Source organism: Panulirus ornatus, chromosome 4 (assembly GCF_036320965.1).
Source record: "Panulirus ornatus isolate Po-2019 chromosome 4, ASM3632096v1, whole genome shotgun sequence".
Lineage (NCBI taxonomy): Eukaryota > Metazoa > Arthropoda > Malacostraca > Decapoda > Palinuridae > Panulirus > Panulirus ornatus.
In genome coordinates, this window is record NC_092227.1 from 61,366,171 (window position 1) to 61,380,864 (window position 14,694).

General features: G+C 44.3%; 1 protein-coding gene across 6 annotated transcripts in view; it reads left to right on the forward strand.

Annotated features, from left to right (window-relative positions):
• The window catches only part of Myo61F (Myosin 61F), a 283,730-nt gene that overhangs the window by 185,000 nt on the left and 84,036 nt on the right, over window positions 1-14,694 (forward strand). For all 6 annotated transcript variants that reach the window (XM_071695382.1, XM_071695401.1, XM_071695411.1 and 3 more), the window contains one exon: window positions 11,907-12,115. In XM_071695382.1, the coding sequence (XP_071551483.1) occupies window positions 11,907-12,115 (209 nt within the window). The remainder of the gene's footprint in view (window positions 1-11,906; window positions 12,116-14,694) is intronic.

Below are 14,694 nucleotides of genomic sequence, written 5' to 3' on the forward strand. Positions count from 1 at the left end.
CTACACGCGCACTCCCTCTCCAGTTCATAGGGGTTGGACACATGCAGACAAAGGGACTCATCATCTTGGTGGACGATGACGGATGGGTTCTGGTTCCTCCACTCCATGATATTGCATAGGCCCGAGTTAACAGTGGAAATATTAGTGCTATGGAAGGAACGAATATAGGAGTGTTGGAGGAAAGGGAAAGCGAGTTGAAGCGTGAAGAGTGGAATCGCCGACTCAAGAGTGAATAGGTTCTGGAGGTTGAAGAAAGAGGATAGTCGAATTGACTGAAGGACTTTTGCGACGACTACCGCACTGGAAAAGAAGACAGAAGGAAAACTCTGCGAAAGGAGAACAAAAGATCAGACGAAATGTCAGAGGAAGTTTGATGAGCCAAGACTAGTGACACACCCTGGCCAGTGCTTCGCAAATGTCGAGGGGTAAAAGATGAAAGATTCCCCAAACTTCCCAGAGAGAAGTGGCAAAGGTGGGCCGTAACGAGAGAACCAGCAGGCCGTATTGGTGATATAAAAGATGGGTGTGAGGGGTTACTAAAGTAAGAGTTAAGGAGAGTGTCCAGATCTCTGGATATTGTGGAAGTGGAGCTACGGGGCAACACTTGGGAGGTATGCAGTGCTCTCTTAGGGACGGGCTGAACCAAAACATACTCTCAAGAAGGTAAGGTTAAGGTTATTAGAAAAAAAAGCGGCGTTGGTTTAGAGGCACACTCCTTTAGGGCACAAATATATATATATATATATATATATATATATATATATATATATATATATATATATATAGATAGATAGAGAGAGAGAGAGAGAGAGAGAGAGAGAGAGAGAGAGAGAGAGAGAGAGGGGAGAATCATTGGTAGAAAAACTCATGGTAAAGCTTTTCTGTCACGTTTCAGCATATAGCCGAAACGTTGCAGCATACAACTCCAGTTCCATCGTGTGTTCCATCCACTTCTAACACATGTTCCCTTTGTCAATCTTTCCTCACATTCTCTTCGTGTGTCCGGGCCGTTTCAGCGTACCCTCTTCTGCTCTCTCAACCGCACTCTTTTTATTACCACACATCACACACACACACACACACACACACACACACACACACACACACACACACACACACACACACACATATATATATATATATATATATATATATATATATATATATATATATATATATATATATATATTATCCCTGGGGTTATGGGGGAAAGAATATATCCGACGTATTCCTTGCGTGTCGTAGAAAGCGACTAAAAGGGGAGGGCGAAAGAGGCTGGAAATCCTCCCCTCATTTTTTAATTTTCGAAAAGAAGGAACAGAGAAGGGGGCCAAGTGAGAATATTTCCTCTAAGGCTCAGTCCTATGTTCTGAACGCTACCTCGTTAACGTGGGAATCGCTAGCAAAAGACAAAGTCACATTCGTTCACACTCAGTCTCTAGCTGTCATATGTAATGCATCGAAATCATATGTATTCTGTGTATATGCGTCTTTTGGAAGCAATGTTTGACTCCTCGCGAGGGATTACCCTGTCGTTTGACGCTCCGTTATGGACCAGTTTTTTCAACGGTTTGAACGCAACCGTATAACGTAGAAATATGATGACGTAACCTTTGACCTAACCAGTAAGGCCAGGCAGTCATGCCCCAGGGTCATGAGGTCAGATATTATTCACCCTTAGATATCAGAGGAGAATATTCAGTTGTGTATCTAAATTGTGGAGTTTTAAATTTATATCTATGATAGCTGAAAACTGTTTATATTCCTTCATATTGCATGATGTATAATGTCTAGATAAACCAACTCCACATCATACTTCATGAACGTGAATCCAACTTTCTTAGAAATCGTAAAAAAGAAATTGTATGTGAATTGTGGTCATTTTGCCAATTTCTCTACTTACCTTTTTTTTTGGAGTGGTCACGATGACGAAGTTTTAAGAGTTTCACTCTTCACGATTTAATACGCTCCGAAATGCATTTGAATCCCTTGAGTACGACGACTTGTTCCTTTGATTGCGATAGATTAATCCTTGCGTACTGTGACTTGACATGTTGAGGGCGATGACAGCCCTTGAGTAAGTTCCTTATAATCAAAAATAGTTCTTAGCTCGGCCTCGATCAAATGGCTGCCATAGCTGGCGCTAGATTCAGTTGTTCTAGCGCTAGATTCAGTTGTTCTAGCGCTAGATTCAGTTGTTCTATCGCTGGTTGACGTTCTTTGTGGAGATAGGAAGTGTTCTTGGCTAATGCCTATCAGTGTGGAGAGTGTGGTACACTCTGAGTTGGTGCACTCAGAATGAGTCACCCCGTCTCCAGGATGTGGTTTCCATATAATAAGTTTGTCATCACGTAGCATCCTGGTATCACTTGGTTCTCCCTGAGGTCCACACCAATTATGATTTGCTTTGAACGTGCTCTGGCATCAGCGAACACCAGCGAACATGGGATTTCACTAATACGCTTAGTTGTAACCAGCAGTAATAAAAAAAGGGAAATTGTTTCTGAGTAGCGGTTTGATATTTTCAAGAGATGGGAAGCAAGCAAGTGTACCAAGCAAGCAAGTTGGACAGACAATTTGTTCAGTACACACCATGGTACACTGTACCTTTGTAATGATAGTGGTTGTGTATGGAGACTAGCAATCCACTGATGGCTCCTCCCCCTTGTTGATATTGGCGGCCGTGAGCTGTTAGCCAGCCAGCAACAACAGCGGGTAGCGGCTGGACATACTCACGTACTGTACAAGGGTTTTGTGTTACCTTAGCCAATATGTAATCCAGCCATTCTTGTGAGCCAGCTGAGCCTGGTGCATGTCGACAGGGCAAATAAACCAACATCTCCATTCTAGACTGTCTTGTGTATGTTTTTAACTGAAAGAGTTTACTGCAAGACGTATACATTTGTTGTTTTTCATACCTGTGAGTGATTGATGGAACTTAAGAAGGCAGAGGAAGAATACAAGAAAAACAAATACATAAAAGGTTCTACCAAGATGATAAATATTAAGCATAAAGAGGGTGAGGCCGCTAAGAATGAAGCCGAGTGCTCGTTGCAAAGAAAACAAATGGTTGCTTTTAAGAGGTAGTGTGGTATGTGGAGATAAACAACTGTATGATCGCGTTGCCGGGACCTGTTGAAGTACATGGAAGATGCGTGGAATCTTTCAAGGATTTATTTATGTTAGGGACACGGGGGACAAAGATGGGAATTAGTGGATGTGGCTGAACATTAGAATGAGGAATAGTGTTAGAAAACCACAGTGGTGGAGGGTAATGGTGGTATTATAGAAAGTGAAAGAGGGTAAAGATTATGGAGTGGCTAAGGCGAGAGGGCAGCTCTTTGAAGGACTTGGGGTGCAATGTTGCACCATTTCCGTCGTACTGAATGACGTATGGTGTAGTATTGACCCTTAAAGGTCAAAATCAAAGGCCAAATCATTCTACCAAAGGATTGCACTGTGATGCTCCAAGGGTGGACTCATTTTTAGTGGAGATTATGTGTGAGTTAAGAGGGGGAACCAATGTTATGAGCCTTTCAGCTGCTAGTGTGTGTGTCAGGAAGTCAATGAGCTCCTCAGATCCGCTAACTCCGCTGGAGATTAGAAGGCCGTGGCAGCTTCCACCACCATCCTCGGTGCGGATCTGTGTATGTTTGGTAAGTTAACATGTGCTGATGGAAGAGGGCGCCAAAGAGAATTTGATTTGTGCCGCTGTCTGTGGCTAGTTAATTGTGTACACACCAGATTCATCTTGGGGAGGGCGGTAGCGCAAGAGGATTACAGATATCACAGACGAGTGTATTCAGTCTTAGAATTTCAAGTACCTGAATTATAATTATTAACAATATGGTGTGCTATTTCTTGCAGGTTTTGTTTATCCTTGACCCTAAAGGGTATTTTTTTTTTTAAGTCTGAGACTGTTTTAGTTTATTATGTCCATACCTCAGCCACAAACTTTACAATTTATAGGATTCACATCTACACGTAGCCTATCCAATTTACGTGATTCACATCTCCTAGTGGGTCAAACGTTAATAGTACACGTAGCGTAGCCTAATGTAATGTACTCGATCCAGATCTCCAGATGGGTCGAAGCGTCAATAATACACATAAGGCCAACGTAGCGTAGTGGATAAGAAGCGTCAATAGTACTAATAGCCTAGCCATTGCGTCAATAGTATAAGCAAGATCAACGTAGCCTAGTGCTTCTGAAGTGTCAATAGTACTCACTGCCTAGGCCTAATTTAACAGTGACAGCAGTGCTGATATTATTTTCTCCGTGCAATTGCTCGTATTTGTGGTTAGCTTGCTGTAGATTAAGGGCCGGTCGGAGGTAAATATTTTTATTGTTATTTGTTTATTGCAAGATAACCTCACATTCGTAGTACGTCATCATATGAAACCACTTCTGATTACAGTCAACCAATATCTGTTTATATTGTCTTTACCGATCTGTTGTACATTATTATTCTCTCTCTCTCTCTCTCTCTCTCTCTCTCTCTCTCTCTCTCTCTCTCTCTCTCTCTCTCTCTCTCTCTCTCTCTCTCTATCTCTCTCTCTCTCTCTCTCTCTCTCTCTCTCTCTCTCTCTCTCTCTCTCCCTCCCTCCCTCTCCACACACACACACACACACATCTCGGTAACTGCAAATCGTTAATTGTAAAGTTTAGAAGAGTTAGATTGTAAGTTAAAGATTCACTTATAACTCCTGAACTACTGACTTCCTGGAAAGTTGTATTAGAAGTGTAGAGTGTCTTGGCTAAGACTTTAACTTGAGTATTTTCCTAATTTTTAAAGTATGTATATGCACGACCACAAGATTCAGTTGAATATACATGAAATTTAAAATCCTGACTCAGTAACCATGGAAACTCAGGTCCATATCACATCTTTTTAATGGATCTGCCAGAGTCTGATAGACGTATGGTGGAAATAGTTGTCAGCTGATGACATCACAGCCGAGCAGCTCGGGAGGTATTTCGGATGAACAGCTGCAAAAAAAAAAAAAAAATCAAACTATGCGTGTGACATGTTCTCTTCTTGTCAGCGAATGTTGGAACAAACTAAAAAGAAAAAAAAAGGTGGGGGGATAGTTTGCTGGATATGCTTTTCAGAAATAATGTGAATTTGATCTGAGAGCGTTACCATTTGAAACTATGTTGGTATCGCAGCTTATTGAAATTACAGGCATAACACACGTCGCCATGGAGGTAAATTGAACAAGTTGGGTGTCATCATTCGTCGTATAAAATGGGAAGAGTAAACTTATCAGTAAGGCCAATATAGTTTTAATGGGAATCACTCCCGAGTGGTTAAATACTAGAGGTTTGTGTGAAATGGATGACTGCGCTCCAAACGCGCAGGAAAAATACTCCATCGTGGAATAGTACAAAAGATCTTGATTTGGAAAGAGAGAGGCGCTGCTGTCTCTACCGAGTTCCAGACCCTTGTGAGCAAAGCACAGCTAAATTAAGCAAAGCTGAATTATCGTAAGGAATGTAAAAACATGGACGCTAAACTCAGAATACCTTACTAAACTTTGGGAAAAAACAGCTGAAAATGAAACTAAGGAAAACCAAAAACATTATTATCCAGATGGAAAACGGTAATCGATGACCACAGGTTCCAGTGGTCCACTTTGGACAGGAAAGGGTACGTGCGCTGATGATAAGAAGGAATATGAGTGAGATAGTGTGACTCAGTGTTGAGGGTAAATGACAACTACTTTTACTCCGAAGAATTGCAACGAACCGGAACAAATGTACAGCGAAGGAACGATTAGGATAGTATATGAAGCCAGACACCTGATTTTTAGAGATAGTATGATACTATAATGTGAGGTTTTCATTTTAAACTATATTATCTGAGGATGTAAAGGTGATTATTAGACTTACCGTAGACGCATTGGTACATGTTGGTCCCAGGACACACTAGGTCACACCTGAAGATCCATGATTACAGGTGACCCTGGGGCTCGTGGCCTCAGCATACAACACTGTCTCCTTGTTTGGAAGGTATGTCTTGCTTCCGCCCTTCACCTCTGGTGCTGATGGTGGAGAGAGAGAGGATCCAACACGGTTTTGGGGAGAACACTACAGGCACAGCCAGAGAGTGGGAAGACCTTAAAGGGAGTGTACTTGATTAAGGTCAGAACTTAAAAGGATCGTTTCAAGGCACAATCCTTAAAGATGGTATTAAAAAGGGATTATTTAAAGGCAGAATCCTTAAAGATGAGGATGTAAAATGACTGGGATTAAAAAGGGATTATTTAAAGGCAGAATCCTTAAAGATAGGGGATGTAATTTGACTGAGGGATTATTAGTGGGTAGAGTCCTTAAAGGGTGGAGTTTGACCTACTTACGGTGTGGGCAGCGCAGTGTCAAGAGGACGTTGTCCTGAGTGGGGGTTATGTGATAGCCATAACTGCACCGTCTTGTGCCGTCGTGCTTGAGGGTTGATGCCATGGTTGTCCTGGCTCAGTGGAAGTCACAGAGGGGTATGGTGGCACCGTACAGACTGGGCGGCGCGCGCCAGGATCTCGGCAGTTCGGTGCGCGCCTTGAAGCACAAGGTCGTGAGCGAGCTCCCATTGGCGCCCGAGGATGCTATCCAACGAAACCTCTGGCGGGAGGGGCGAACACTGCCTGCACTGGCAGACACAATAGGAATTGAACCCAGGAATTTGGTTGTTGGTTATATTGCCTGTTATTTCATGGAAGAGAGCTCAGGTGTGTGCTGTTAGGTTTTATCATGCCAATTACGGTGAGTATCGCATGTAATAACTGGCGATATTATTTACGTATTACTCGCAGGATGAACTGCGTATTTCAGTTGACGTAACGCTAGTAAAGATGTTCTGGTTAACATAATTGGCCACGTGACAGTGTAATTACCTATTTGTAGTATACTGGGAAGGAGTCTTACGTTCGTGGTGCCCCATCTCGTGTGTGTGTGTGTGTGTGTGTGTGTGTGTACGTGTATGTGTATGTGTGTGTGTGTGTGTGTGTGTGTGTGTGTGTGTGTGTTTATGTTTAATGGTGGGGGAGGAAGGGGGAGGCGCACCGGACACGAAGGATGGAGTGGGGGCAGGTGTGTAGGGGAAAGATTTATTTTTTAGGTTGGAGGAGGGAAGGGTGTGGCGTTACGTGAGAGAGTCAGGGGGTTGTGGGAAGCCGGGGGGATGACGGTAGGGGGAGGGCAGATGGTGGTAGTGGCAGAAGAGGGGAAGGCGGTGGTGGTGGCAGGGGAAAAGTAGGTGGTGGCAGAGTGGTACGTCAGAAAGAGGTCAGGCTGAGAAGTGTTTGTGGAATGTCGAGTGGAAAAATGAGGAGGTGGTGGAGGAGGAAGGAGGGGGTAGATACCCCTTCATCATTACCCCCTCCCCCTTCCCCCGGCACCCAGTTAACGAAGATAAGGAGAGAGAGAGAGAGAGAGAGAGAGAGAGAGAGAGAGAGAGAGAGAGAGAGAGAGAGGATGGAAGAGTATGTGTGAAGACTTGATGGTGGATTGCCGAAGCGATTCCTCTTGAGAGCATCTCAGTTTCCAGTGAGTGATACGACTGTCTCGCTCCATACATGTGTATAACTGGCCACACGACCCTCCGCCTCACTGACCGGGTGGAAGGTGAAGTGGGTGTACTAGAACAGTCTCTCCTTAAAGCATAAAGGAATGTACAGTATTTTTTTTTTTTTTTTTTGCGTAACTCAGGCACCAATTTTACCGACCAACCTCTAGGAGTGGATGAACGGCTGGGTTGACTGTGGACCGACTGCCACAACCAGCATTCGAACCGATCCGCTCGACCTTTGGCAGTCCGTGAAGGCATCACGGTCAGTAACTCTAACCGCTACACCACGGAAGCCCAAAGTCCACCAAGTTAATACAATAGCTTGGGTAATTTCACCATGTTCGTGTGTATTCGGAAAACCAAGTATACTCTCAGTGTTGCTACGGTCCTACATGTAGCTCTGAAGTATCGCTGCTCAGGTACAGCTCTTGGGTATTATGATAAGCCTGGCCTTTGACCTGACCTAGCCAGGCCGTCGTACTTTAAAGGGTCAGATCGTCCTGGCTCAAAAGGTTAATTTTGATTTGAACCAGTGCGGTATTCACTCGGGGTTTGTTTACACACGTTTCACGAGAGCTATGGCGGACGTGACCTGAGCTGGTCGAGGTGTTGGTGGTGCTGGGCGACTCGTGTTGATGATGATAATGATAATAATAAGAGCAATGATAATGATAATTAAAGGCTTATTAAATCAGATACAGACAGAGACGGGAGATGCCCAGAGAAAGTAACACAACATATACAATGCGGTCATAAAAAGGCAGTGTTTAAACAGACGTGTGTTCTCTAGACACACGCACACACTGGCTTGGCAATCAACTGTTTATTGAGGACGTTCACTGTGGGTGGGATGGGACGGTTCTGATGCTCTGGTATCGAACTGCAACTCGGGGACGAGTGATCTCAGGTGACAGGAGGGGACGGTGGCGACTGTGTTACGGGAGCTTCGTCTCCACTACCGTGCCTCGAGGCCCACCTTCCCCCACATTTGGTCTCGTAAAACCCACACGCCTAGTGTGCTATTTTAGGGGGAGACATCTCCCTGTTCACTCTCTCTCCCCCTTCTTACCTCACATGGCTACCACCAACCTCCCTCTCCGCTACCCCACCGCCCGCGGCAGCTGGTGTGCAGCGGCCGCAGCTGAGCAAACTCGCAGCAGACCTCCACTCGACCAGCAGACCTGAGTGGGCGGACCATCTATCTACCCAACTCGTCTAGCTGGTCCATCTGGCCGGCTCCTCTTCCCTTATCTGACTTCCTCTTAGCCCTGATAAAATGGTTCAGTAAATGAATAAAACGAATACAGTGACTACATCCGAATACAGTAAATGGAATACATTCATGTACACATGAGAACATAGAGCTTTCGTCGCCTTGACGCAAAAGTGACGTACAGGATGGGAGCTTCCTTGAGCCTTTGTGACTGGGTGATGGACCTGGTCTGATACCAGTCAGGGGAATAGTGGACCCGGATCATGGATCCTCACGCCCTTAAGTACTGGTTGTCGCTGGGGTCTGACGAGAGAATCCTGGCGTACACGTGGAGACAAACCTCAATTTCCTCGTTGGTGTATTGGCAAGTGCCAGTTGCCGTGGATGACTGGTGCAGTACGTGTGTGTGTGTGTGTGTGTGTGTGTGTTAGGGGGGGAGGGGAGAGGGTGTGTGTGTGCGCGTTAGGGAGGTGGGGAGAGGGCGTGTGCGTGTTTGGGGAAAGGGAGAGAGTGTGTGTGTGTTAGGGAGGTGGGGAGAAGGTATGTTTTGGGAAGGAGAAAACATAGGATGTATGGTGGGAGGAGGAGAGAGAAGTGTGTGTATTGCGGGAGCAGGGGAGGTGTATGTTGGGAAAGAGGGAAGAGGATATGCGTTGGGAGGGAGGGTGGAGAGGATGTATGGTGGGAAGGAGGGGGAAGAGAGCGTGTTGGGAAGGAAAGGAGAGATAATGTATGATGGGAAGGAAACAGGAGAGAGAGCGTGTTGAGAAGGAAGGGAGACAGGATGTACAGTGGGAAGGAAGATGGAGAGAGAGCGTATTGGGAAGGAGGGGAGAGGTTGTATGTTGGGAAGGAGGGGACGAGAGGTTGTATGTTGGGAAGGAGGGGACGAGAGGGTGTACGTCGGGAGGGAGCAGCGCTCCGTGTGTCCCCCTTGTGTGGCGGTTATTTCCACCCTCTGATCACCTCCCGGCTTGGGCCGCGTCTCACCACAGGACCGGGAGACGACCATATGAAGAACCACGTAATGTTTGTGACGACCCAGATTGGTAACAGTTCATGTTATGTGATCTGGCAGAGACCCTTAGTGACCTCTGTAATCCTTTTGTGCTACAGCTCACAGGGGTGCACAATAAACTCGCTGGTGATACCGACACAAATCAAGGAAGATCACCACGTACTCGTCCGCGTAGCTGTGTGAATTGTGCTTTATGTGCGCACAGTTTGACATTCGTGTTGCCCCGTGTCTTAACCTTCTATATATATATATATATATATATATATATATATATATATATATATATATTCCCTCAAAGGCCCAGTCCTCTGTTCTTAACGCTACCTCGCTAATGCGGGAAATGGCGAATAGTTTGAAAGAAAAGATATATATATATATATATATATATATATATATATATATATATATATATATATATATATATATATATATATATATATATCCCTGGGGATAGGGGAGAAAGAATACTTCCCACGTATTCCCTGCGTGTCGTAGAAGGCGACTAAAAGGGGAGGGAGCGGGGGGCTGGAAATCCTCCCCTCTCACTTTTTTTTTAATTTTCCAAAAGAGAAGGGGAACAGAGAAGGGGCCCAGGTGAGGATATTCCCTCAAGGGCCCAGTCCTCTGTTCTCAACGCTACCTCGCTAATGCGGGAAATGGCGAATAGTATGAAAGAAAAAGAAAGATATATATATATATATATATATATATATATATATATATATATATATATATATATATATATATATATATATACACCATGTCGTAACCTGGAGAGAGAGAGAGAGAGAGAGAGAGAGAGGATGGACTGTCTGTATTTGGACTTCCAAAAGGCGTTCACCACAGTGCCACACAAAAGGCTGATTACGAAGCTGGATCAAGTGATAATAAGAAGGAAACTCGGACGTCGGACAGAAGATTATTTGAATGGAACGGAACAAAAGACGGATGTTAGAGATGCCATTCCCAAATGGGTCGAGGTGACCATCCGAGTGCCACAGGGTTCGATTCTGGGATCATTACTCTTCTTGATCTATAATAATGACTTGTCTGAAGGTGTGGTATCCTACCTGGATATATTTGCAGTCGATGCAAAGGTCATGAGGGAAGCGAAAAGCGAGGAGGATTTGATAGCTCACAACGGGACCAGAACAGAAACGTGGTTGATAGAATTGAGCGCCAGCAAATGTAAAGTATTGAGGATGGGACAGTGTGAAGGACGACTTCATTATGATTATTACCCAGCAGAAAATAAGTTTCAGGATTTTCTCCGTGAGAAGGACTTGTCACCAGAGTCCTCTATCGGGGGATTAGTAAAGGAGGCAAATTGTCTGCTGGCAAATATGAGAAAAGCTTTCAAGTATATGGATAAAGAAATATGCTTCTTGGGTTTGGTCACCCCACTTCAAGAGGCACAAAGAGATCATAGAGAAAGTCCAGTGGAAGGAGGCAAAGATGGCACCAGATCATTGGAGGAACGTTACTGAAAGAGACAGTGTGTAAGTGTAAGAAGTTGGATTGAGGCCGTCTTTGACCCACTGAACTGAATGGTACGACCCTTAAGCTACCTGGAAGAACCCTTGGTTATGATGGCATGGCCTTTGATTTGACCGTTAAAGAAGCAAGTCAAAGGCCAGACAAGTACTACTCAGGAGGTCGTTCAGTCACGTTCAGAGATTCGTCGATCGTGCTCAGGGGTTGTGCCTTCTGTTGTGGGTGTGTCTCCTCTGCTACCCAAATCCATAACCCTGTGTTCCGTTCATATCTATCTGTTTATATTTCTCGATTGCGTTAAGGCTGGACCACCTCGCTTGGACCTTGAGTCTCTCTCTCTCTCTCTCTCTCTCTCTCTCTCTCTCTCTCTCTCTCTCTCTCTCTCTCTCTCTCTCTCTCTCTCTCCAAAGACTCACTTGATGTATTGCTAGATTCTTTGGTGACTTTTTGTCCCTTCCTCCTCTGTGCTTTACAGGTGTAAGACCTCTGGTCTCTCCTAACAGTTGTGTGACCTATGGTCTTCCCTAATAGGTGTGTGACCTGTGGTCTCCCCTCACAGATGTACGAGCTCTCTTCGCCCCTAACAGATGTGTGACCTCTGGCCCTCCCCTCACAGGTGAATCTGGCGCGGGTAAGACCGAGGCCAGCAAGCAGGTGCTCCGGTTCCTGGCGGCAACGTCCCTTCACCGGCGGGAGATAGACCGAGTGAGGGACCGCCTCCTGCAGAGCAACCCTCTGTTGGAGGCCTTTGGTAACGCCAAGACCAACAGGAACGACAACTCCTCCCGCTTCGGGAAGTACATGGACATAGAGTTCAACTTTAAGGTGAGTGGGGCGCCAGGAAAGTTGTTCGCTGGAAATTGGTGACGTACTGTAATGGAAATAGTTTAGTAATCATCTTTGCCATTGTAGAAATAGTTTAGTATGACATCTTCACTGAAATAATGAATAGCACCTAACACATACATGAAAAGCTTTACAGTCAGCACTAATAAATGATGTGATACACCAATTACGCTTCCTTGTTAGACTAATAGTAGGTATTGGTAATATTTACGTGCTTTCTCAGGTAACTTGGCACGAGGAAGTGAACAATGCATATCTCATTGACACAGTCTAGACAATGAAACAGGACTAAACAGATATTAGGAGAATGGGGACGAATGATCAATTATGCGACTAATCCTTTTTAATACGATCTGGTCTTCTGTTGGGTAGGTGCGTGAAGGTAGCATTCCAAGACGTCAGTGTGTGAAGAAACACATCGCACCCATGTTGCTTAGTTTCTAGCAGCCACAAAAATCAGGATCGCAGCTGCCTCTGTACCTGTGAGTCCAGTGGCTGGTAATTGGATACCCGGCTCCAGTTGCCTGGAGGTAATTCGGTGAAGCACTGGAGCTGTAGATTGGTGTAGACCTTTCGCTATAAAATTTATAGAATAATTAATAAATAATTCTAAGCACTAACATCTGAAAAGTAAGTAACATATATAATATGTGATACTATATATTTATATTAATATAATATATATATTTATATATAATATTAATGTGGTCATTTTTCGGTACAGTAGGGTGATGTCAAGTCTTTGGACTCAGTCTTAATGCGAGAGAAACAGCGACAAGATTAGAATGGAGAATATCTATAATATTATGCGATATAAACCTTATAATAAGTGATCATAGTGGGGAGGGCGTAATAATTCTATGTGTTGAAAATTTATCATACATTTTTATATTTGAGCTAGTTCCCAGCATGTTTGCAGGTTAGCGCTAATGGATAACAGATGCGAAGAAATGGCCAAACTCCGCCCAGCCCTGTTCATGAGGACAGTGTGTGAGCATGTGACTCACGTAAACGCAATTGCACATACAATAAAAAGTCATGGTTTAGAGACGGCAATGCCTTGTAAATAGGTCTGGGTACAGGACGTCAATGTATAAATTATATAATATATATATATATATATATATATATATATATTGGGCCATTCTTTCGTCTGTTTCCTTGCGCTTCCTCGATAACGCGGGAGACAGCGACAAGTATAAATTGAATATATATATATATATATATATATATATATATATATATATATTTTTTTTTTTTTTTTTTTTTTTTATACTTTGTCGCTGTCTCCCGCGTTTGCGAGGTAGCGCAAGGAAACAGACGAAAGAAATGGCCCAACCCCCCCCCCCCCATACACATGTACATACACACGTCCACACACGCAAATATACATACCTACACAGCTTTCCATGGTTTACCCCAGACGCTTCACATGCCTTGCTTCAATCCACTGACAGCACGTCAACCCCTGTATACCACATGACTCCAATTCACTCTATTTCTTGCCCTCCTTTCACCCTCCTGCATGTTCAGGCCCCGATCACACAAAATCTTTTTCACTCCATCTTTCCACCTCCAATTTGGTCTCCCTCTTCTCCTCGTTCCCTCCACCTCCGACACATATATCCTCTTGGTCAATCTCTCCTCACTCATTCTCTCCATGTGCCCAAACCATTTCAAAACACCCTCTTCTGCTCTCTCAACCACGCTCTTTTTATTTCCACACATCTCTCTTACCCTTACGTTACTTACTCGATCAAACCACCTCACACCACACATTGTCCTCAAACATCTCATTTCCAGCACATCCATCCTCCTGCGCACATCTCTATCCATAGCCCACGCCTCGCAACCATACAGCATTGTTGGAACCACTATTCCCTCAAACATACCCATTTTTTGCTTTCCGAGATAATGTTCTCGACTTCCACACATTTTTCAAGGCTCCCAAAATTTTCGCCCCCTCCCCCACCCTATGATCCACTTCCGCTTCCATGGTTCCATCCGCTGCCAGATCCACTCCCAGATATCTAAAACACTTCACTTCCTCCAGTTTTTCTCCATTCAAACTCACCTCCCAATTGACTTGACCCTCAACCCTACTGTACCTAATAACCTTGCTCTTATTCACATTTACTCTTAACTTTCTTCTTCCACACACTTTACCAAACTCAGTCACCAGCTGCAGTTTCTCACATGAATCAGCCACCAGCGCTGTATCATCAGCGAACAACAACTGACTCACTTCCCAAGCTCTCTCATCCCCAACAGACTTCATACTTGCCCCTCTTTCCAAAACTCTTGCATTTACCTCCCTAACAACCCCATCCATAAACAAATTAAACAACCATGGAGACATCACACACCCCTGCCGCAAACCTACATTCACTGAGAACCAATCACTTTCCTCTCTTCCTACACGTACACATGCCTTACATCCTCGATAAAAACTTTTCACTGCTTCTAACAACTTTCCTCCCACACCATATATTCTTAATACCTTCCACAGAGCATCTCTATCAACTCTATCATATGCCTTCTCCAGATCCATAAATGCT